Below are 25203 nucleotides of genomic sequence, written 5' to 3' on the forward strand. Positions count from 1 at the left end.
AATAAGCAGAATTTGAAATAACTTGAGCTGTGATATTATCAGTTTTTTACCAAAGTATAATAGTAGTATAAATAATTGGTATTTCTTATGAAAATTTACCTGCTACCTGCTACATGTTCTCTCAGTGCAAGGTAATAAAATTAATTATGTATCTTCTGCTCTGAACAGCAGTATATATATAATATCCTACTCTACATTTAACAGTTTATTAACTATTGGCTTGAAGTACTTTAAAACTACTTTAGTGTCATATTTGGTTCAAGGAATTTGGTTTGAGACTAATTTTTACATAGCTAAGATGATAGTATACTTTACCTCAAGGTGTTAGAAGTAGAGAAAGATACCAGTACCTTCTCCTTCCCTGCCTTTTTATATCTGATTTCCTTATCTAACATCTCTAATATGTTGCCTGACATGACTTCTAAGTATTATTTTTTTGTCTTTAGTGTTCAGTTTACTTAAATTTCCTTAAACAGTTCTTTCTTTTTAGTAAATACAGAAGTAAACGTTTTCCTTGTCTGACAAGTAGTCTGTTAGAGGTAGAGCTCATCTTTACTTGAAGAATCACCTAACATCACGAAATTTAAACTTGCTTAAGTGTTAATATAATAGCCTAAAAGTTGGTTGTGTAATATAGGTAGTTCCTGACTTTTGTTTGCTAGACATGTGAAGTCCTATTTATATGAAAAGATGCCAAAACCTGGACCTCAGCTCCAATTTCTCAGTAGAAAGATGAAAAAGAGGAGTAGAACTTTTTATATTATTTCAGTTACGTTTTGGGAACCAGGTGTATTTTCACCTTGCAACATTTAACCATATTTTATAACAATATTTATTTCAAAATGGGAAATGCATTCCAAGTTTCAGAGGAGCAATCTAGAAGCTTTGAAACACAGCCTACAAGTTATGCACTTTTTTGTACTTATTCTGGTGTAATCTCCTTGAAGGGAAAACTAAGAATAGTGGCTAAATTTTATTTGGTTTTCAGGTGTTAGAGGTAAGCATAATACTGACCTAATACCTTCAACACAATTGTAAACCAGGAAGAGATTTTTAGAACTTGTTTACTTTAAATCCTTCTTATTGCCTTGGGACTTTTTAATATCAGTATTAGTGGGATAGTTTCCAGTTTGAAAGCAGCGTCTCAGCTAAAGACTAAGGTAACCAGACAACATTTAAATTCTTATTTACTTCCTACTTTTGTTACTTATTTTCTTTTCACCTCTGGGCCAGGGAGGAAGAAGAAATCAGAACAGGGGATGGGGGCAGCTAGAGACGGGTGTGCTGTGAGGCAGCCCTGGTTACACAGCAAAAGGAAGCTGACATTTATTGACCCTCTACCACGTGCCAGGCGCCCCTGGACGTTTTGACCTGTGGAAGCAGGTGCTTTCCTTTTATCATCGTCATCTAATAACGCTTGTATAGTGTGGTGAATTCAGACAGGACAAAAGTTAGAATCTTAGAAGTAAATGTCCTTCATAGTGACTGTAAGAAGATCTAAAAATGACTCTTGGCCATAAGGACAATTGTGAAAACTTAAAATATTTTAAGCCAGTGAGAACAAATTCAGCCAAAATAAAATTGACTTTTTATAGTTCATTAAAGTTATATTTATTACCTCTTTATAATATTGGGTAGTATTATAGTAGAACAGCTAGTATCTTAGATATTTTCTAGGCTAGCAGTGCTGTGCAAGAGAAATAATTCGTCACATATGTAATTTAAAATTTTCTAGTAGCCACATTAAAAAAGCAAAGACAAACAGGTTGATTAATTTTAACTGTATATTTTATTTAACCCAGTTATCCAAAATATTATGTCAACATGGTAATCCATATAGAATTATTAGACATAGTGTGCATCTATTTTTAATATGAAACCTTCAAAATCCAGTATGTATTTTACATGTACAGCACATCTCCATTCAGATGCTAACTTTTCGTCAGAAATGCTTGATCTGTATTTAGTCATAAAAATTGCAGTTAAAAATGTAGATTCCAAACACTATTAAAAATTTTCCAAGAAATGAATAAAGTACCAAAAAACCCCATTTTCTTTAATACTTGGCATCTGTTTTGACAAGACTGACTCATCTTTTTTAGAATAATTGAGCCCAAAGCAAAAGCATATCAGTCTGAAAACTGTATCTAATTTAAGTAAATCCACTAACTCTTGTAACCACTCAGTATTATCAACATCAAATTCAAAGGACCATTATATAAACTGAAAATCGACTCCAAATTTGTCCGTATCAACAAAGCATTCTTCAATTTTTCTTATAGATTTTGCAGACAACTTACATAATGCCATCGTATTTAAAATCTTCTGTATATTTGTTCACATTGAAATGTGTAAAGTCATTATTGATTTGTATTATGAATAGTTTAAATTTTAACATAAATTCTCATACCTGTCTAGCTAGGTCACAAGCAAGCTTTTATTCTCTCCTTGGATCTTTAAATTTAGCTCATTCATGTGCACTGTGATATAGGTGAAAAAATGTAAATCATGCTGTGATGTTTTCTCTTTGTTCAGAATTGGCAGGTGTTCCTTTTGTTTCAAGAAAATCTTGAATTAGAGTTAACAGTACAGTAAACCTTTGTAAAATTCTTCCATGACTCAAGCAGTGAACATTGGCAAAGAACATGTAGTCATATTCATTATCTTCCATTTCTTTTAACAGTTCCATAAACTGGTGATGAGTCAGAGCATTTGCACATGTATACTGAACAATTTTAATAACTGCATCCATGATACAGTCTACTTTAGAGCATAGATATTTTCAATATGTTAATATGCAGTGGATCAAATAAGGGAAATAATTCCATTAAATCCGGGTTTTTGATCCCACGTAGCAGGTCCTTGTCTGTCTTGATAGAAACTTTTTCCTGTCTAGCTGAAAGTGACAGGTAAAAGATTAAAAAATATTTACAACATGCGGTTGATTGTTTTTAAGGTTGCAAATAGATGAAGACATTTCAATTTGGAAGTCATTTGAAACAAAACGTACCCAGAGTATTAACTGGCCATCGTCTCTTGTAAAACTCATCTAAAGCGAAAAGTAAAAGAACTTACAATTTTCAAATGTTGAATGAGTTGATCTTGAATAATGTTAGAAAGGTCTTTTATTCACTAACAGTTGCTTGGTGGATCAACTGAAGATCTTTCACTTTTTGTAAAATATCCTTTTTGATCTTTATCTCAAATTCTAAAACATAACTCCCTTAACTGAAATAATAATTTAATGTTTCATCTCTCCATCTAAAAATGGTTTTCTTTCTTGAGCAAGAATTCAAGCTATTTTAAAGCTTGCCAGAATTACAAGCTCAAATCCTTAAAATCACTAAGAAACTTCTTTGTTATACATTTCATTCTGGTTTCATTGATTGTGACAAATTTCATTGATTATTTTTTGACTGTAGAGAAGCAACTTATATTATTATGCATTTGCTGAAAATGACTCAATATTGTCTACTTTATTATCTTAAAACTTTTTTTACACAGCTTATTAATTTGGCTCTGCTGTATTAAATCATAATTGCCATTATTTATAAAATTTGTGATACACCTTTTCCATTCGATTCTGCCTCATTAGTGTGCCTACGTTGTCAATTACACATTTGTGTGTAATCTTTTTTTAAAAGTTCCAAACTTCATTTGGAAGTTAAAATTTTTTTTCATTGTTAGTTTTTAACCCAGAAAAATAATTTATTTATATTAATTATTAAAATAAGTATTTCAGTTTAACTACCAATTACTATTTACATAGGTATCACTGTAACTCCTGCTGTCTGCAGAAAATATTCAAACAAGCACATTACAGCGCTTCATTATTGCATAGAAAAATAACTGAAACCTTCTGTTGACATAAACTAGACTGGTGATATGCTTATGTGTGATCCTAGAAATGACATGTGCACCCACACTGTGCACTGCAGTACATCTTATATGATGTCATAATAAAAGTGAAATATAGTTTTACCCAAACCATAAAGTATTTAATGGAAATATATTTTATACTGCTTTAGTTAAATAAAATTTTATATCAATTAAAATTTTAAAAGATTAAAATGCATTTCCTCAGTTGCGTTAGTCACATTAGAACAGCTCTGGAGTCTAGAGAAACTTATTCACTTTAATAATGAACATTCAAAGAGATGAAGCAACTAGACCCAGTTAAGTCAGCTTAGTTCAGAATGGAGCAAGGCCGTAAATGAATCTGTATTTCGATATATGAAAACGTTCCTTTAACAAATGTTAAAGGCTGAATTCATGTCACACCAAAAAGAATTACTTTAATAAGAAAAAACAGTTATTACATATAATCTGAAACAATTTGTTTCTTTAAACAAAGCAACCTTTTTTTTTTTTGTAGAAGCTAAGGGGTTTACTTTTCAATGAGATATTCTTGCAGCATGTAAATACATGAAAGATGATCTGAATTTGCTTTTAGACTTCATTCCCCAGATGAACACTAGCATTTGGAGTTATTTTTGTTTTGAACACTGGGTATTCTTTTAACCAAAATACATGCATATATTTATGCAAACATAGAATGAAAATGTAAGCAGGAATTAGAGTAACAATACAATTTCATTCTTTAGTGAATGCCTGAGGTTCATGGAGGAACCAAGTGCCTTAAACCCAGATTTGCAGAGTAGACCTTACCCTCTTAACATTTATGCTGACGGGAAGCAAGGAATTAAACCTTTTCACTAATTTAATTCCTTTATGTCTTTGTCGTAAAACTGATAAGGAATTATTTTCCTGCCATTGCTGGTACTTTGATCATAGAGAAACGGTCTAGGATGTAAAAGGTAGCTTTTGCTATTTGTAGAAACGTTAGGGATTGACCACGGGAGCTTGGAGCATACGTTAGAGACTCTTGATTGACAACACAGGCAGTCAGTTAATGCGGAGGGGCATGTTAAATAATTACATATATATTTTACTTAAAGTTTTCAAAAGCACTCACATTTTGAATTCTGTGAATAAGAGACAGAAGCCATGTTTTGTGTGTAATCCTTTTTTTAAAAAACTACTTTCCCCCATCCTATTCACAATTTTTTTATAGACTGGTTTCAGGTATGTAAGAAATGTTTTTTGGATTCTGCTAGAGATGACCTAATTTTTACTAATTGCTATGCAGTCAAAATTTTTGTTTGCTCAGAATGGCAGTGTTATTGTCATTATTCTTTGGTAGTTATAATAAGTGGTTTTGTACAAAGCTGCAGTTCAAAAGAATATTTTGCTACTAGCTTGTAAGTTGTTTTTATTAAAATCGGCCTTATTCTAGGAAGAAAATTGAATGCTAATGTACAAGTTAAAGTTTATTATGTGTGATTCCTTATATTATTTGCTTATTGACTCGCTAAAACACACACACACAATATCAGTTTTAAGGAACATCTTAAATGTCTTTCTTCAAAGCGGTTATCGGTTTCCTGAAAGATGTAGCCACTGTTTTTGTTTTCTAACACCTTGGAATGAAAAGATTCATTCTTCTCAACCATCTGAATTCAGTTTATTTAAATTAAATTATGTGTGAAATATATGGCTTTTAGTTTTTTTATTCAAATATCCCTACAGGTTAATTACTTTTTTCCTGCTTTCCTCTTAAATCTCTCCTGCCTGCAAACTCCCCATTAATTTGAGTTGGGAAGGATCACATTAAAGATTTAGGCTTCGTGCTACATGAACAGAATTGGTGCTTTGTATTTCATTTTCCATGTATTATGTACCATTGAAAAGAATATAACACATGTAGTAGCGTATTTCATTTTTGAAAGAGGAATTGAAGAGCTTTTGAATAAAAATGTGTAAAGAAACTGGTGTTCATTGCCTACGTGGCTTTTTATAAAGGACTCTTGAAAAGCATTCCACTGTGGATTCCAAGTCCTCTTTAAACTCACCACTGACAGTAACTGCCTGCAGAGGCATGTGATCATCTTGGCAGTGGCCAGGCCTTTTAGTGATTTCATTACTGTGGTTTCCTCAAGCTCTTTACACACATTGATTAATATTTTCCTTGCAGTTATCGCTGTGATGATTTTGTGATTAATGACACCAAGCTGGGACTGGTACAGAAAGTCAGAGAACACTTACAGAACTTGGAAAAGTAAGTAATAGGCCTTGGGAAAGAAGGGATGGAGTGGGGTTGAGGGGTCTTTCAGCATTTCTGAGTGGGATTTTTGTTTATGAGTTCCATAACTTCATCACGTTTTTAGTGTGATTGAAATGTGAACAAAGTAAACTTTGGAGTTGGGTATCTGAAAATGCCCATAGTCAGTGATCATAGCTCAGCATTTATTTTGTTTAATATTTGTCATAAACCATATGCAAGGGCTCCAGAGCCTGTTTTTTAGTTATTATCCACCAACTTATAAGCTCCTCAGCTTATTTGCAAGGGGAATTTTGGTAGTGCAAGGGAAGGGCAAAAAATGATACAAGATCATTATAGAGTTACCTTTGATATTAGAAAATCCTTATCCAAATGTATTATGAGGTCTTCTTAGAAACTCTGAAATTTATGTATCAAGGGAAAATAGGTTTAATTATATTGTTCAGCGTGCATCTATGTGATAGCACAAGATCCTAGTTTCTTTTCCTTTTTTTGTTAGGGGCAGTATTTATCACTTGGAAGTATAGGAAGCTGTGAAATGCTTTGTCATCATAAAGAAATTAAACTGCTTAAGTGAATAGAATTATTTTTTGCTATAGCCAAATAGGTTAGTCAGATAAAGCTCACTAGACCCAAAATTCAAGCAGTAAACAGAACCCCAGTAGCAATGTCTTTTGAAGCTGCAGTGGATAGAAGCATGGCCCTGGAATGGTCGCTGACTCAGGTGAAATTTGTGTAAATCACCCCTAATTGTCAGGTGCCATCTAATTTATTTATTTTTTGTTGTTTTTTAAAAAATCTTTATTGGAGTATAATTGCTTTACAACATCTTATTTATTTTGACAGTCGATGTATAAAAATGGTATTGTGAGAACATGCCACAAGTGAGAGTCCTTTAGCAAACTTACATGTGAAACCAACAGAGTATTTTAAAATTGAGTGCTGAGAGGGAATAACCTAAGTTCTTTGAGTGAAACACTGTCTAGCTTTGGTTAACCAAAGTCTCTGTGCATGTCTCTGTCTAAATAGACTATAAGCTGATAAGGGAAGAATCGATTTCTTTGAAATCTAAGCTAATTAGAACAGTCTGGGTTTAAGTGCACTTTGGCTTGTCATCTTGGGGCTCCTCACTTTTTCAAAGCGCCTCCTCCCTTTTAATTTGAACAGAGCAGCAGGAGCATATCTAGGGTTAGAGACACAGGTATAGACACACAGATCTAGAATATTGAATTTGGTCTGAAATAATCACAATTAACTGTGAAGTAGGAGATTCCTGCAGTAATTTATGTAAATATCACTCTTTGGTGTCGTGATGTCATTGTAAAGATCTTACTAACTTGATTCTTTGTTATAGAAGTAGGTAGCTACCAAATTATTTCTTCCTGCCACTTATAGTTTTCTCTAAGAAAAGACTATCATCTCAATGACAAATAAATTCATCAGAACTAAGTCAAAGGGAAAACCGGAAGTTCAAGAACATGCATGCGTTTATGCAGATAATGAATCTTTTATTTCCATTTATTTCTTCGTCAGGTAAAAGATGTCACAGACTGCCTTGTCTACACTTCTCCTTGGTCCCACTGAAAAAGCTACTTTGCGGTCCTTTTTCTATGTCGATAAACATTACCTAAATTTATTTTTATTTTTTCAAACATAGCCTTTACTCTGTAATGGAAGCTACAATGAAAGAACTATGATTACATTTGAGTTTTACTTTAGACTGTTTAGCGTATCCTCTGGAGAAGCACTGCGCACCAGAAACGTTGTATTAATCTACACTGTGCAGTATGGTAGCCACTAGACACACGTGACTATTGAGCACTTGAAAATTAGCTAGTGTGACGAGGAACTGAATTTTACATTTTTAAGTTTAATTAATTTAAATTTATTAGCCACATGTTGTGAGCAGCTACCGTATTAAATAGCGTGGATCTAAAGGATTCTGCCATTTTGAGAATCATTGATGGTAAAATTTAATAACATATTTTTAAAAGGCTAAATGCTTTTTTTTGTATAGGTTAAAACCAAAAGTTAACTGTTAGGCATTGTCACAGTACATACACTGTGCTTGTGAGTGAACTTCTTTACTTACAGAATTTGTGAAGGAATAACTTAACATCGTAGTACATATGGGATTATCTCTTCTTACCTTGTAGTCACCAGTACACTGAGAGGGACATACATTTCTGAAGACATTTTTCCTAAGAATATTTTTAGATTTGAAACAGCTGACTGTCACTAGATCTGATGCTCTGAAGACAGTTCATGTGGAAATTTTGGAAAGAAGAATAATTATGTATTTTCTTTGGATTAACCTGGTACTTTTGGAAGATGGGAAAGAGTTGGTAGACTTAAAAAGTCTATGTTGTTTAATAGTAACTTTCACTTCCTTTAGATTAGTTCCCCTGATACATAATAATTTTAAAGTGAAGATAGGAATTATTTCCTCTGAAGATAGGAATTATTTTCTAACAAATTTCAAACTTAATATCTCTTTCAATGAGAAACATTTAGATAATTTAAATTCAGAATTTATGTGCTAATTAGAATTTGTTTTAGAATATGCTTTGTAGCAGAGCTGAATCAAATGAATTGATATATGCCTATGCGTCTGTAATTTATTTATCATTCTGCAAACTCAGATTATATCATCATCTATTACAACATACTAACAAAACATGATACCTTTATCAAAATTAAGAAAGAAGTGGCGTAGAATTTGAGACTTAATGTTAAATCTCAGAATAATCATGTCAGACCAGTGTTTTTCTTTTTTACGAGTAGTGGGTGTTCTCTTGTTTGAAGCTTCACCATTGATTAGGTAGATAGAGCGGTGGAGGAGAGGGACTGTCCATCAGACCACATCCACTTGGCCAGCGTTTCTGGGAAGCGCCCGGCGGGTGGCAGCTTCCAGTCCCACCCTGCTGGAGGAGCAGTGGGGATTTCCAGGGGAAGTGGAACTCCTCAGTTACTTGAAATACTTGTGGGCCACAGTGGCCTAACGGGTCACTTCCTGGCCTGGCTAAGCAGCCAGGCAGGGCTCCATACCCTAGGTACTTAGAACAGCCATGTTTATTTACTCTCTCTTGCTGTGTAGTGTTGTGTATGTATGAACATCTGTTTGACTGTCTGTTTGTGCTTTAATAGCTCAGCTTTCACAGCTGACAGGCATAGGAAAAGAAAACTTTTGGAAAACTCATCACTGAACAGCAAGTTACTAAAAGTAAATGTAAGTAATTAAAAGGTATTCAAATATAAGAATTGGTTGAGATCTAGTCACTGTTTGATTACAGTTCTAACATTAATGTTGCCCTTTATAAACTTTTATAAATGTATGCCTTGGATTTGGAATATTTTACAAAATGTTTGCCACTTGTACTAATGATTCTTGACGTGACTAAATACCCCAGCGAGTCTGTCTGTCAGTGCCTTCCTTCCGTCAGGATGACCACCGTGCTCCTCTGCCTTAGGAGGCATTTGTTCTTAACGCCTACTCATGTACCTTATTACTCCATCTCTGTAGGATCCCAAAGATCCTTGCTTCCTTCTGTTAAAGGTTCCTAGTGCAAATTCTATGGGTCTGGGGCTTCCCTGGTGGCACAGTGGTTAAGAATCCCCCTGCCAATGCAGGGGGCATGGGTTCGAGCCCTGGTCCGGGAAGATCCCACATGCGGCGGAGCAACTAAGCCCGTGCGCCACAACTACAAGCCTGTGCTCTAGAGCCTGTGAGCCACAACTACTGAGCCTGTGTGCCACAACTAGTGAAGCCCGTGCACCTAGAGCCCATGCTCTGCAACAAGAGAAGTCACTGCAATGAGAAGCCCGTGCACCTCAACTAGAGAAGGCCCGCACGTAGCAACAAAGACCCAACACAGCCAAAAAATAAATAAAATAAAAATCTTAAAAAAAAAAAATGCTTTGGGTCTGAAGTTTTGGTAAGTTTTTTCCTTAGGGCCTTCATTAATACAATTTCACCATAAAAGAATATGCTTCCTCATTCTGATACCCATCTCTTACCAAATGTATGGCCATTAATGGAGTAACAAAGTTTAAAGATGACTAAATATTGTAAAATATACCAGTAATTTTGTCCTGCATCTACCTCTCTGCTGTCATGCTAGCTGTGTTTAGACACACAATTAAGTATTACAATTTCGTGGAAGAAAGAGCTAAAGTGATGCTTCGGGTTAGACGGGTAGATTCACTAACCATGTGTAGTACTCAGACATCACAGTGCATTTGTACAGCTAATCAAAAAACAAAGCCTTAGTCTTTAAGGGAAGTTCAGGTAGTTTTTTCAGATTGATATTCCATTGCTAGGAAAACATGTATTGGTCATTTGCATGGCTTAGAGTTAAAAGCTGGGGGACAGAAATACTTGGCATGTTTATATTTTTTCCAATTTGTAGTAGCTTTAATAGAGTCTTATGACGGCGTTAAGTCTTAAACTTATTTAAGGATCTTCCTGGTTTTTGCATTGTGTACTCCACAATGCAAATTATTAATTATTAATTATTATTAATTATTAATGGTGACTTCCTCATAAGCTTCCATTTAGAACAGTCCTAGGATCAGAAACAGCCTTCTAAAAATATCCAGACACGTTTACAGAGAGTAGAAAGAGAATTTGAAATATTTGTTGGACTGAAAAGTATCAATTCCGAACTGGCTTGTTGCTAGAGTTTCAAATATAGGCCTTTGTTCTTCTTTGATGTTGAAACAGTTGGCCTTCTCTTGGTATTACTGAAGGCCACCTCTTGTTCCATTTTACAGGGAAGCACCACTGCCATTTGTGCCACAGGCCTTCGGAATTTGGGGAACACGTGTTTCATGAACGCCATCCTTCAGTCACTCAGGTACTGTTACAGTCACAGCTTAAGTATCTGACGTTAGTTTCTGGTGGAATGGGTAAGAGCAAAGGCTCTGGGTTCAGATCCTGTCTCTGCCACTAACTCTAGCCTAGTAACTTGGGGCAAGTTACCTCAGTTCCCTGTGCCTTAGTTTTCTCATCAGTGAAATTGGGGATAATAGTCTACCTCATGGGGTAGTCGGGAAGATACTATATAATTTACATAAAGTGCTTAGAACAGTGCCTAGCAGTAAATAACTGTTAGCTGTTATTATTTAGTTCCTGTTCCTTCTTGAATAGGCTTGAGCACAGGCCAGCAAACTTCTGTAAAAGGCCAGATTAAATAAATATTTTTAACCTTTGCATGCCACATCCAGGCCTTCTCACACATCTTCTCCTCCCTTCAACACCCCTCTCCCTTTTAAACAAGTCTTTAAAAATACAAAACTCACTTTAAAAATGTAAAAGCTCACTGGCCCAGGGTCAGATTTGTCCTGTGGGCCATAGTTTGCAGACCCCTGGGCTATAAGGAACCTTGTTCAGATAACTTAGTTCAATCATTAGTTGAGTCTTAAGTATGGTCATAAGATCAGATGTTTAGAAGATCTTCAAAATGTAAGGTGAGCAGGGACTTCCCTGGCGGTACAGCGGTTGACTCTGTGCTTCCACGGCAGGGGGCTCGGGTTTGATTCCTGGTCAGGGAACTAAGATCCCACATGCTGCATGGCCGAAAAAAGAGTAAGATGAGCAGGAAAAATAAAATAGACAACAAGGCTGACCTAAGTTATACAGAAGAAATTATTTAGAAAGTTGCATACTTTTAGATTTTAATGTGGTATCAAAGACCACAGTAAATTATTTTCCCAAGGCCACCTTGCTAATGAGGAACAGAAGCCATGTGTGATTTCTCCTTAAAGGTACTGGCTCTCAGCTTATCTAGTCTTGCTCAAAGAAGAAATTCTAGTCACTACCGAATTCTCCTTGTTACTCTGTATAGTGTATTTAAACAATATGGTTGGTTTCAAGGCTTTTATTTGAGGAAATTATTGAAAACTTGGGAACAAAGGCTGAAAACTTGGGAACAAAGGCCCTGAAAAGAAAGAAATGGTGACAGGCTATAGATGGGAAGGGGGAAGGATTTCTGGAACAGAGATTTTGCTTTAAGGTCTTTGTTTACTTTTGCAAAGTCATCTACTTATATTCCCTTTTAAAAAAATATTTATTTATTTGGTTGTTCTGGGCCTTAGTTGTGGCAGGCAGGCTCCTTAGTTGTGGCTCCAGGGCTCCTAAGTTGTGGCATGCAAACTCTTAGTTGCAGCTTGCATGTGGGATCTAGTTCCCTGACCAGGGATTGAACCCAGGCCCCCTGCATTGGGAGTGCAGAGTCTTACTCACTGTGCCACCAGGGAAGTCCCCCTTGTATTGTTTTCTTGGAGTAAATGAGGAAGCTTAATGAAGAAATGCAATGTTAAGAGATTGCATTGAGTATCATTTGAATGAGAAATTGAAATATCACATTTTCAAAATCCATATACTGTATAGGTCTCATAGTGCTTTCTTTACTTCTTAGTACATTTAAAAACTAATAATTTTTTCCCCTTCCTTTTAAAATAGTAACATTGAGCAGTTTTGCTGTTATTTCAAAGAGCTGCCTGCTGTGGAGTTAAGGAATGGGAAGACAGCGGGAAGGCGAACGTACCATACCAGGAGCCAGGGGGACAACAACGTGTGAGTCTAAGAATATGTCCTTTCTGGCTTTGAGCTACAGAGTTAATAGGCACGTGCATTAAAAAAAAAAAAAAGCACCAAAACAACTCTCAATTGTGTTTAAGTATCTAGCTATCAATCTTAATAATTGTTAGAATTCTTTTATTTCTATTTACCTAGTAGGCAGGACAAATGTAGCACTCCGCTTGTTGAGTCTGTGGATTTGGGCATTCTAAAATTGACATCTATGAAGAAAACACAGTTCTAGGTATAGACCGGTGTGAATATCATTAGTCTCTGTGAATTGATTTGTCTGATAGGGTTAGGTAGACCTGTCTTGGATAATTACATTAATTTGTAGTTATCAAATTAATTAAGAGCAGTACTGTCAATTTTTAGCTGATATGGAAGGTTGACAAGTGATTATTGAGAACCAAACCAATATATATTCAAATTCAGTGCAGCCACGTTCTCTTTGGGGTTCAGAAAGATTTATCATATTATCATGACCGTAAGGGGTATCTTAACATTACTGAAATAGGGCTACGATTTATCATCTGTATGTATTTTAATGTAATGTTTTCCCTGCCTGCCCATCCCTGCTCCCACACACCCCATCCCCACACATTCTGAAAAGCCGTCTTATAATCCGACAGTGTTCTGCCTAGATGCCTGAGGGAGAATAGGATAGGCCGTGTTAGAATAGTGTGTAGTGTGGAGTACCAGGCGTTGGAGCAGGGATGGAATGATATCACTAGAAGTGGTGTTTTAGAGTTTACTTTGGTAGCAGCATATAGGATGAGCTGGAACGTGCCTGCATTCAAGGAGGCTTTTCACTTTATAGTAATTGGTTAGAGGGAATAGCTGTGAAATGAAGAGGAAAAAATACACGTGCACAAAAGTTAAGGGAAGAATTAGTAGTACTTGATGCATTAGTGTCATTTAGGGTTTAGTTACGAATTATAGAAATTGCCGCTGGCCATTTTAGGCAGAAAAGGAATTTACTGAAAGTCTGTTGGTGAGCTTGCCATTACCGGATGCGGGGGAAATCAGGTCTGGAGTCTAGGCATCCATAAGGGTGTCCCATCAGGACCGCTGTCCACGCTGCACCGAAGTTCCCATTGCCAGCACTGCTGGAGTTGGGTGCTGGGTCGATGCTGCTGTTACTGCTCTGCCCCTGCACTCCTGACTGTGCTCTTTGCCACCAGAAACAGTCTGGCACTGTTCCAGCTTCAAATAGGCATACCCAGGCCGTGTACCTGAGTGCTGGCTTCAAGGGGGAGCGGGTGGGGGCTGAGAGAGCAAGTACCTGGCCTTTTCAGCTTCCACAGTAGGAGGCAGGCTTTGACTCTTAAGGTGGGGTTCCTCAAACATAGGATGAGGGTTCAGGTACTAGGAAGTAAAAAATATGATTTGTATTTGAAGAACCTACTGGATAACAGGGGTTGAGAAAGAAGATAGTGAGATTCTCTGTGATATCAACCAGGTATCCATGAGTATGGTAGCTGTATTGACACATACAGTCATTGAAGTTGAGGAGGTGTATAAGCTTACCTACATGCATAGAAGACCAAAACTAACGGTGACTTAAACATCCGTGGTTTATCTTCTCACGTAAAAGTTGGAGGTTATCCATCTAGGTTTGTTTCACACAATCACTGGGCTCCTCTGGCTTTCTGTCCCACCAGCCCGCATCATCCACAATGGTGCTGGCGCACCACCGTTTCGTCCTCATTCTAGCTGGAAGGCAGAAGGAAGGGGTGAATAAGAAGGACCACTCTTTCTCTTTAAGGGAATTTGTCAGAAGTTGGGCACACTCAAATTTTTTTTTATTCCAGGCAGCTCATGTGCCAAGAAAAAAATGGAAGTTGTATTCCTGTGAGAGAAGGGGCGATTGGAGACTGAGGGGCCGTAGGGAGAGTACAGAGAGCAGGTTTAGGACACAGTGAGTTAGAAGAGACAAGAGGGCAGCCAGTAGAAAATTCCTGTTGGAACCTGGAGACAACTGAATAAAAGTGGTCATGAGAAAAATCTGGAGTTTAGATTTGGATTTGAGAGTCATTGGTATAGAGGTGAGCGTTGAAGCTTTGTGGCCAGATGAACTCTGCGGCAGAGAGGAGCAGTCACGCATCGAGGTCTGGGGAGTGCGCTCCTAGAGAGTGGCAGGAAGGAGAAAGGCACGAGCTGGAGAAAGAGATTCTGTTACTTGTTTCATGGATTTTTTGGAAACACTTCATTCTTAGGTAATTTGATTTGTAACTTATCCATTGCTTTATTTTACAAGTATGGCAGTACTTTGGCATACTCAGAGTTCACCATATAGTTAAAAAACTAGTTTTGTCTGTAATCACTGCTATTTGTATGGGTTCTGAGATGCTGTACTTAGCTGTCAGGTTGAATTCAGAAGAGACCAAACTCTTTTTATGTTTTCATTTTTTATTTGTGGATTTTAGACAGTTTGGCATTATGTATTGAAATAGCAGCCTCTCTCACTAATGCTGAGGGTCTCATCATCCCCTGCTCTTTTCTAGGTCTTTGGTGGAAGAGTTTAGAAAGACACTCTGTGCATTATGGCAAGGTAGCCAGACTGCATTTAGCCCAGAGTCCCTATTTTATGTTGTTTGGAAGATTATGCCGAATTTTAGGTAAGTATTATTTAATGAAGGATATTTAAAACATTAATATTAGTCTTTACACTGTTCCTGGAACAATTTCCAACAGAGTGGTGGTATTCTCAATAATGAAACCAGTGTTTTGTTTTTTAAGGAGAACAGAAGTTGGATATATCCTACTAGACAAATGTGTTTAAATAATAGACCTTAGAAAAATCTTTAACAAAAGGCAGGGCATTTTGTTGTTATAAAAACAGAGCCCTTATAAATAACTTACGTGCTCTAGGAAAACATACTGGACAAAATTTCCTTGATTTTTTCAAAATCTTATACAGAGTAATTATCATCATACACTGTCCTGTTATTTCAGCTAAAAAAAAAAAAAAATCCAAATGTGATCAGTAGAAAACCATGGTATCGTATTCACTGTTCTGGTCTGGGTTCTGAAGACCTTACAAGACTGTAGTTAAGTCCATTGGGCTTCATTCGCTTTCCAGAAGGTAACACAATTAACACATCATCTCCTAATGTGGTTATAGAGTCACAGCGTTTCCCGTGTTCTTTATCTGGTCTCGCTTGAGTGGGGAAACAGCCCTGCTGTCAGAGACATCTCCCTCTTCTCCTAAGCTAGTCCTCCCCGTAGGTAACAGCAGATCTGAAGCACTACGGGTGCTTGACAGCAGCCTTCACCACCTTCTGCTGATTTTATCTTTCTGAAGCACATCATGGTTCTTACTAGTCATGATTTTGGCACCTTGTACAGCCCTCTCTTTCTTTTTTAACACCAGCATGCTCTGGTAAAACTCAGCAATACATCTTGCTTTACTGTCTCAGAGTGGTTTAGATATATTGGTAGTATGGAGAAATGTCTAAAGGGTAACAGCTTCAAAGGACTATAATTTGTTGCCTTGCCAAAGAGTCTAGCCTTGAGGATCAGACGTAATTGACTATTGTTAACCCTGGTCTTTGTTTTGAAGGAAATTTCTTTTATATTTCATGTTATTTAAATCTCTCCTGAGAAGGAGAGAATCATTTTGTAAGAATTTTAGAATTTCCTGACTCTAAATAGGAAAGGTAGAAATGATTAAGTTACTGCTAATCACGTCTGGACTTGATATAAAATTTCTAACAATCACCTACTTAGACTCTTGATGGGGATTTAATCTTTGTGTTTGGTTATTATATAAAAATTGCTTCCATTTGTTGAATGCCTATTATGTGTCGAGCACTTTAGGTATTTTATATCTGACCTTCATTAAGAAACACAACAAAATTCCCATCAGGGTAAGAAGTGTTAGCCCCATCTGAAAGAAGACGGAACTGAGACAGAGGAGAGTAGTTTGTTCAGTTTTATACATCTAGTATGTGTTGGGACCAGAATTAGAACCCAGGTCTTCGTGGTGTTGGTCAGATAGACGTGTTAACAGTAATTTGTCCACGTGCCCCAGTGAGGCCCACCAACCACCTTTATACTCTTCTACTTGGTTCCCATGGTGACTCAGTTCCCTCTTCATCTAATAGAATTCTACTTTTCATCTAAATCTGCCCGTATCTCTGTTCTTTCTGGTTTCTTAGCCCAGCTGTGAGCATGATTTAGTTTTTAGCTGCTTAATTTTACTCATTCTATTATTCCTACCAGTGAAGGGAAAGAACTTTTGGAATAGGTAACCAGGTTGAGAAATTCGGATGGCGTTTCCGGAGTGATTCCTATTACATATGAACTCTTAGATTTCCTTAGAGACTGATCAGAATAGGATGTCTGTGTGTTCTTAGCAGGGCTTTCTCTTCGTTCTGTAGTAATTCAGATTGTTCCTCACTTTCATGTAATCAGAGAATAATTTTCTCTTGGTTAGCTCTAGATCTTGAGATTATATCATGAATAAAGTTTTAGTGCAGGGTCACTGCACAGTGCCCAGGTGTGAGGTAGGGTTTTCTTCTCGTAATTGTTACTCCTATTACGTGTACAGGGTAAAAGTTCTTATAACATGCCGAAGTGGAAATGCAATGGGGTCTTGAATTATGTTTGTATTTATAATCCCAAAGTAAAATTTTTTAAAGTTTAGAAAGCCCATTTTCCTTGATTAACATGTGACAGTATCTAGGGAGTGTGATACCTTGGAATAAAATAAGAGGAGCCTGGGGAGTTCCCCGGTGACCTAGTGATTAGGATCCCGGGCTGTGGCCTGGGTTCAATCCCTGGTCGGGGAACTGAGATCCCGTAAGCTGCGCGGCATGGCCAAAGGGGGAAAAAAGTGAGGAGCCTGAAATACAATCATGCATGTAGAAGTAGGAACAACTTTCCTCTATTAAATAAATAAATAAATGCAGGAAAAAAAAGTACCCTAAATGTAATCAACAGCTTTGGACATAGAGATCATCAGAGCTATTCTTTCTCTTTTCCCACCCAAACCAAAAGCCAGTCACTTAGCAGGGAAACTGTTCCTGAGTTTGAACTTCCCAGCAGACATATACCTACTTGCCACACTTCTTATGGCTTCCTAGCATGCCTAGCTTTTCCTGTCCTTTCTTTTTTCTTTTTTGCGGTACGCGGGCCTCTCACTGTTGTGGCCTCTCCTGCCGTGGAGCACAGGCTCTGGATGTGCAGGCTCAGCCTTCCATACCTGTAAAAATGTAGGCAGTATTCTTTCCTATCGATAATTTTATGAATGTACTTTAGATATCATTGCTGGATTTATCTACATAAACCTCTGTTACCTTCCAACTATACCAGCTTAATTTTTTGTCAGATTTCATTACTGTTCACTTGTCATTGATCTGTATTAGTAGAAGAATTCCATAGAATTTCCTGACTGAATATAGTATAAGAAGTAACCTCAGAATATGTTGCTGTATATATTAAAGTTTTAGGCTAGAGCATAATTATAAGTCAATGCGTTTTAAAGTTTTTATTTATTTAAAAAATCTCTTGAACCAGAGATTAGGATGCAAGTACAGAATGCTATACATCTTTAACTCTTTAGATAAAGTTTTTCTTCCTTTCAGCCAGTGTTTAAAAATTAGTATCTTTCAGTCTAAAGATTTAGTTTTAAATTCCTTATTTCTTATAATGGTGGTTTAGACCTAGTTTTCTGGTGCAGGTTAAGATGTGAAATTTTAACATTTGAGCATCTTCTAGAGAGGCCGTGTGGGAAATGGGAAGATTCACAGTCCATCCAGGAGACATGTTACTCTCCTGTTGCAGGACTTCAGGCAGGTCCCACAACCCCTTTTTTGCCCCTCAGTTTTCCTCTTAAGTGAGGTCAGTTGAGATCACTAGAAGTCCAGTTAGCTCTACTACTCTGTGTTTTCAGACTTGTTTTTCAGTAGTGGAATTCTGTCTGGAAGGTGCTTTCACATGTAAAACAAGGAGGAAGTGAGGAGGAAGAATCAGGGCGCCTCCCTGTGCTCTGAGCGCAGGGCTGTGGCCCTTCTCAACACTTTGCCCTCCTGCCTGTTTGGCTGGGCAGGCGGAGCCCCACAGTGACTGTTTCTGTTTGCTTCAAGGGGCTATCAGCAGCAGGACGCTCATGAGTTCATGCGCTACCTGTTAGACCACCTGCACTTGGAACTCCAGGGCGGTTTCAACGGTATTTCCCGCTCATCAATTCTGCAAGAGAATTCTACTCTGTCTGCAAGTAACAAATGTTGCATGTAAGATTTAGTTTCCTTTTGTTTTCTGGGAAGACCTCAGATTGCTACTGGTGTTATTGTTTATTAGATTTATAATGGAAGGTGGGAAGTTTTCTGGACCTTTGCTGAAACTTTTGTGCACTTGAACTTTCTGACCAAGGGGACTAGCTAGCACATGCCTCCTGCTTCCAGATCGAAGGCATCTTGTACTTGCATCCAGGTGTAGTTCTAATCGTTATTTGCTATAGATTATTTTTAAACTTGAAAAAATAGAAAACATTTGTACAATTTAACACTTAAAAATTTTCCTCCAACTGTATTGAATAATGTATGGGAGACAGTTTTCATATACTAAAATAATTGCATTTGTTCACTAATAACAGGCTTAAAATATTTTGAATGTGAATTTTTCTAAAGCCTCACTTGGACTTAAATTTTCCAAAAATATGTCTGTTCTTTAATCAAATTGAGGCATTCGTAACTTTTCAGAATTTTTTTTTTTGCCTCTCAGTATGAACAAAACAAACCTTTTGGGTTGCTTTCCCAGGTACTGATACCCCAAAATACACATTGAGAGCAGAATGTTTATTTTGCTGAGGGAGAGAAAATTGACTTTGATTTCAGCTTGGATCTTGGTTAGTTGTCTCCTTTTGTTCAAATTTTGGGAAAAGTTTCATATTGACCTATGCAGGAAAGGGATTATAAGACGAACTCCCCAAAGAAAGAAGAAAAGAGTAAGTTATATATAGGGTTTGCTGTAGTATATTGCCTGACAGTTCGTAAATCAGATTTTGTGTAAGATAAGGTCTTTTTAATGACAGAGCAGTCGCACAGCCAATCTGACTGTATCAGAGATGGGCAATCAGTATGAATTGCCATACTTTTTTAAATGTTTGAACCTAGGTCCTAGGAGCTATGGTTCAAATTAGAATCCAGTACAGAAAGGGAAGGACCTGTGATCTGGTAGAAATGTTCTTGCTGCTAGCACCCAATCAAACATAGTATTAAATGAAAAATTCTGTTTTGTATTTTAGGATGATATATTCATACACAAAGCATATTGAGCTGGGCTCTATGAAGGATAGTCTGTGCGAAGCGAGAGGATATATGTCTTTATTATTTTATTTGATGCCCAGGGCACCCTTAGGGAATCACATTGTGTGATATAAGATGTTCTTTTAGTAACTAATGAGTTTTCAGTATTAATCCATACCCTTTCATGATATTTTAAATAATAGTAATTTTAAGTTCCAGTAGTGAGTTAGGAACATAAAAAAATTACTAAGTATTCAAAACTCAGGCTCCTTTATATTCCCTTAAATTCACTGGAGGATGCATTTCAGGATGTAAGGATCATATTTGCTGAAACTACAAAAAAAAAAGGTCTCCTGTACTTGTATTTATTCGTATAAACACACTAAACCCTACTGAAGGTGGGGGTGAGGATGGTAGAAATAAATGGCGGATGTGTTCTTTTTAACACATAGAAAATCATGAGTGCCAATATAAAGGAACTTTGCAGCATAATAGCCTGTCCAAGTAGCCAATATTTAAACTCTCTCGTTGTGTAGTTATGAGAAATGGAACAGTGATTTTGAAATAATTCGTGAATCTTGTTTTAAGTCATTGTATAATGACTAAGCTTAATGCCATACACATCAGAGAGCCAAGAATTCATTAGTATCTTTTTCTCAGAGGAAGAAATTATAAAGGAAGAAAGTACATTGAGTTTAAATGTACTGCTTTTTAATAAAGCAGTTTACATTTTAATTAAAGGCAGCAGTGTGTGTGAACATCAGTATAAAAGGGTCAGTCATAGTCCCTTTATTTTTCAGTAGATTTTTTTGGGGGGTGGTATATCCTTTGTGATACAGATATTAAATCTAAAACCTGAAATGGCCATTATATCCTACAGTTCCCATTGTATCTTCCCTTTGTACTTTACTAAAGCCATGTGTATCCTATGAACAACTTAAAAAAACAAAAAAGCTACAGTATAAAAGGAAGCAAACTTTTAAAATAATAGAATTGCTCAGGTAAGTTTTGTCTGTCTCATCATTGCAGTAGGTCTAATTTGGAGCAATTTGAAGTACGGTTCAGTGTATTAGGAGTACTATTGACTGCAAGTGACAGAAACCACCTCAAATTGCTATTAGCGAAAAAGAGCAATATACTGGCTCAAGTAACTGCATAAGTGCACAAAAGTTATTATCTGTGTTCACTGTAGTACTGTTAATGACAGCACACAAATGAACCTCAGTATCCATTAATGTTTTTGTTTTTATTCTGATTCATCTTTATTTGTTCTGTTGACAATTTTATGTGGGTTCCTGTTGTTTCAGTGAAACCCAAAGCCATTTTGGGGTGTTTTTTTTTTTTGCGGTACACGGGCCTCTCCCGTTGTGGAGCGCAGGCTCAGCGGCCATGGCTCACGGGCCCAGCCACTCCGCGGCATGTGGGATCTTCCCGGACCGGGGCATGAACCTGCATCAGCAGGCGGACTCCCAACCACTGCGCCACCAGGGAAGCCCACCATTTTGGTTTTTAAAATAATATTTTTTTATTGAAGTATAGTTGATTTACCCATTAATATTATATATTAGTTAAATTAAGAGAAGGAGCATAGTGTCCACAGCAGGTGCTCAGGTCAGGCCAGCTGTGTGAACTTGGGCCAAGTTATTTAACCTATGAACCTCAGCTTCCTGGTCTGCAAAATGGGGATGATCTTATCTACCTCAGAGTTGCTGTGAGGATTAATTGATTTACATGGAAAGTACCTAGAATGGAGCCTGGCATGTAAGTGCCAAATAATATAAGTGCTTGCTAATCATGCTGTCACTGGTGCACTTTCTCAGCTGTTCTTGTGCATTCTCTGTCCATACCGTGGCAGGCTGTGCACCTGTGAGTTACATGTCCAAGATACTTAGGAAAGAAAAGCAGAAGGCAGGTATGATCCTGATTATTGTTATAAAAGATGCTTACAACACTCTAAGGTCTTTCTTTTTGGTAAGCACTTGTCTAAAAGCACTGTAGGTATATTCCCATTTCATCGTCACCAGGCCTCTGAGGTAGATAGATGTTATGCCTGTTTCACATTTGATGAAGCTGAGGCACAGAGAGGTTAAGTAGTATTAGGACAGTTGGTTTCTTATTGTTCTTAAAGTGCTGTACATATTTTTTTATCTCCACAAGGGAATTATTATATTGTTTTAAGTGAGCTTTTTAAAACGCTTGCTGATAGTAAGATCCAGCACTTCAAATGTGAAGTCATATCTCCACCAGTGATTACTAAGTATGTATTAAATTTGTTTACCTCATTTTCCCCAAATATGACCATCTAAAAACACCTGAAACTATCTTTGATCAAGGTTGTTATTCAAAGTAAAGTAATTGAGAGTGCTCCCCATAATATGAGAAGTCTTGCAAAGGGTCCAATCTAAGGCAGTTCCCTCTTTTCTGAGGGGTATAATTGAGGGAAAGGGGTCCTGTTGCCCTGAGTACAGACAGGCACGTACGTGATTTGTTAGTAATGGCAAATGTTCAGTGTTTGTTTGTTAGGAACTTTTGTACAAAGTAGTGGGTTTGGGAGAGGAGCTGGGGGAAGGACAGTGGCTTAAACCTTTTATTTGGTATACATCTATATATAGCTTCAAAATTTTTGTGTTATAATTTAAATTAATAAATGATATATATATATATACACACACACACCCCAGAGCCACCTACACGTATGTATTTTAGTTTTTTACTGAGATGTTTGCCTGTGTGATTTTCTCTAGAAATGGAGCATCCACAGTTGTCACGGCTATATTCGGAGGCATTCTCCAAAATGAGGTTAACTGCCTCATATGTGGGACAGAATCTAGAAAGTTTGATCCATTCCTAGGTAAGACATATTTGGCATATGGAGATATAATATTGTATTAAAATAATAACTGTAATGTTTCCTTTGAAAACTAAGACAGTAGAGAGATAAATCCTTAAAAATACATCAATTTTTGAAATTATTTTTTTGAGTGTGGTTATATGCCTTTAACAGTTGTTTTCCTGTTTCCTTTTAAGACCTTTCATTAGATATTCCAAGTCAGTTCAGAAATAAACGCTCTAAGAATCAAGAAAATGGACCAGTTTGTTCATTACGAGGTAAAGATACTTTGATGTTCCAGATTTTTTTCCCCCTTGAAATACCAAATAATTGTTGTAATTAATTTGTGTTATAACTTAACAAAAGTCAAACCTGAATGTCTCTTCTTGTACCAAAAAATTCTGTTTAGCAAGAATGCCTGCCAGAGATACTGACCTGCCAGGTGAAACATATTTCTCACCTTTCTCCTCTTTTTAAAACTAGTTTAAAATTGAAAGTTTGTAACAAAACTTTTTCTGATCTAATGAAATAGAATTTATTCTATGGATATTCCACTAGTAACCAGAGGAAGAAAGAACCTCAGAAAAGTTTTATAAATTATGGTGTCATTCACTCTTTTGTATGACTAATAATTTGAGAGCTCTCTTGATGACATAACTGTTGGCTAAGCCTGAGGCCTTGCTTTTAATTGCAAGATACAAATTCACATTTACTTTCAGAGATTTCTGAACAGATTTTTTCCTTGATGAGTATTAACTACTTTAGTCAAGGCAGAAGACCTGTCCTTGACCAACCACTAAAATGACTAATCGTTCTTTTTAGTCATAGAAAGAAGAAACTAGGATAGAAAAGAGAAAGAGGATTAGTATGTGTTCTGTCATTAAGTACCTCTATAGTGAAGGCAAATAAAGTTTCTACCCTGAATTACATGTTCACTAAAAGCTGTAGGGAGTACTGTCAAAAAGTTTTAGGTAGTATTGTCATAATGATTAATATACATATAATGTAAACTTTTCTTACAAAACAGAAGATTCTGTTGGTCTAAAACTATACTGTCCAATATGCAACCATGAAGTCACATGTGCCTATTAAAATCAATCAACGTGAAATTTCAAATTCCATTGCTCAGTTATACTAGCCATATTTAGAGTGCTCGGGAGCCACCTGGGGCCAGTGGCTACTGTAGTGGTCAGCACAGGTGCAGAACATTTCCACTGTTGCAGAAAGTTCTACTGGACGGTGCTGCTGTAGAAGCAAATTATCCTGTAAAATGGATATGAAAACACTCTGTAGATGCTTTTAGTTTGTTCTCCACCTATACAACAGTGTTGATTGTCTCTTTTGAACAGGAGTACAAAACAAATTTAAGGAAGCCCCATCCATGCCACTTCCCTCTAAAATATGTGGCTCTAGTATGTTCCTCTAAAACTGTTTTTGGCCTATTTGAGATTAAGAAAATATCACAGTATACTTGATAGCAAGTGTCTGTCAGATCATTTTCCCTTTATATTTATGGCATATGAATACAGGCTAACTTAAGCATAAAACAAATATTATTTGATCATTTAGAGGGGAAATCAGTGAAAGTTAAAGGAATTAGCCTCAAATTATATAATCTAAATTAGATTGACTTCATCTTAAAATTTCAATAAGAACACTAATAATATTAATGTAGTAAAACATACTGTTCCTTAATATATATATCTGGGTATCTATTTGAATCATAATTCCTCATGTTAAACAAAACCGTTAGTCCAGATGATTTTTGACTGATTGATTGGAAGACCCAGAGACACTCATTTGTTCAGGTTTCTTTCCTCCTTCCTTCAGTGCTGATTCCCCCACCCCTCCTGAATTGGTCATACATGGTTCTTATTGCCTCTGTAACATTTCACTTAAACTTAATGCCCTAATACTGAGAGATGTTCCTTTCTTGAGACCATCCAGGAGAGTGTATGACACAGCTTACTTAGGTGGTTGACGGGTACTATAAACGAGAATAGTGGCAAATGGAATTTGCCTCATATCCCAAGTAGTATTTTTCTTGCCTCCTTGAAATCTGATAAAGATCGGTATTAGCATCAGGGGGCCCAGACCATCCTGAGGTGTTGAGGGTTTGGCTAGAAACATGTTTCCTGTATTCTCAGCTGGCTTTCCTTTGAATTCTCAGACTTCATTTTGTTAAAGAGCTTACTGTCAGCTTTAGAATTTCTAAACCATGCAGTATCTGCAAAATGCAACAAAACGAGATTTTCAGATGATGCTGGTGGTTTTCAAGAAGGCATCTAGTAAAGGACCCAGAGGGCTAGAAAAATTTCCAGATGAAAAGGCAGCATATTTCAGAGACTTTCACAAGGTAACTGAACAGTACAACATCAAAAATATAACCAGGCTGCCTCGAGAGACAAAGAAGCACATG

At 36.8% G+C, this 25203-nt stretch overlaps 1 protein-coding gene across 4 annotated transcripts in view; it reads left to right on the top strand.

Annotated features, from left to right (window-relative positions):
• USP3 (ubiquitin specific peptidase 3) overlaps window positions 1–25203 on the top strand; it is a 195717-nt gene that overhangs the window by 142083 nt on the left and 28431 nt on the right. For 3 of the 4 annotated variants that reach the window (XM_027123240.1, XM_027123239.1, XM_027123237.1), the window contains 8 exons: window positions 6035–6118; window positions 9269–9350; window positions 10895–10977; window positions 12585–12698; window positions 15209–15322; window positions 18794–18940; window positions 22699–22805; window positions 22982–23062. In XM_027123240.1, coding sequence (XP_026979041.1) covers window positions 6035–6118; window positions 9269–9350; window positions 10895–10977; window positions 12585–12698; window positions 15209–15322; window positions 18794–18940; window positions 22699–22805; window positions 22982–23062 — 812 coding nt within the window. The remainder of the gene's footprint in view (window positions 1–6034; window positions 6119–9268; window positions 9351–10894; window positions 10978–12584; window positions 12699–15208; window positions 15323–18793; window positions 18941–22698; window positions 22806–22981; window positions 23063–25203) is intronic. The other variant, XM_027123238.1, reaches the window with a different exon arrangement.

The sequence above is a fragment of the Aethalodelphis obliquidens genome, unplaced genomic scaffold (genome assembly GCF_003676395.1).
Source record: "Aethalodelphis obliquidens isolate GAN/ISIS:26980383/991018 unplaced genomic scaffold, ASM367639v1 scaffold26, whole genome shotgun sequence".
Lineage (NCBI taxonomy): Eukaryota > Metazoa > Chordata > Mammalia > Artiodactyla > Delphinidae > Aethalodelphis > Aethalodelphis obliquidens.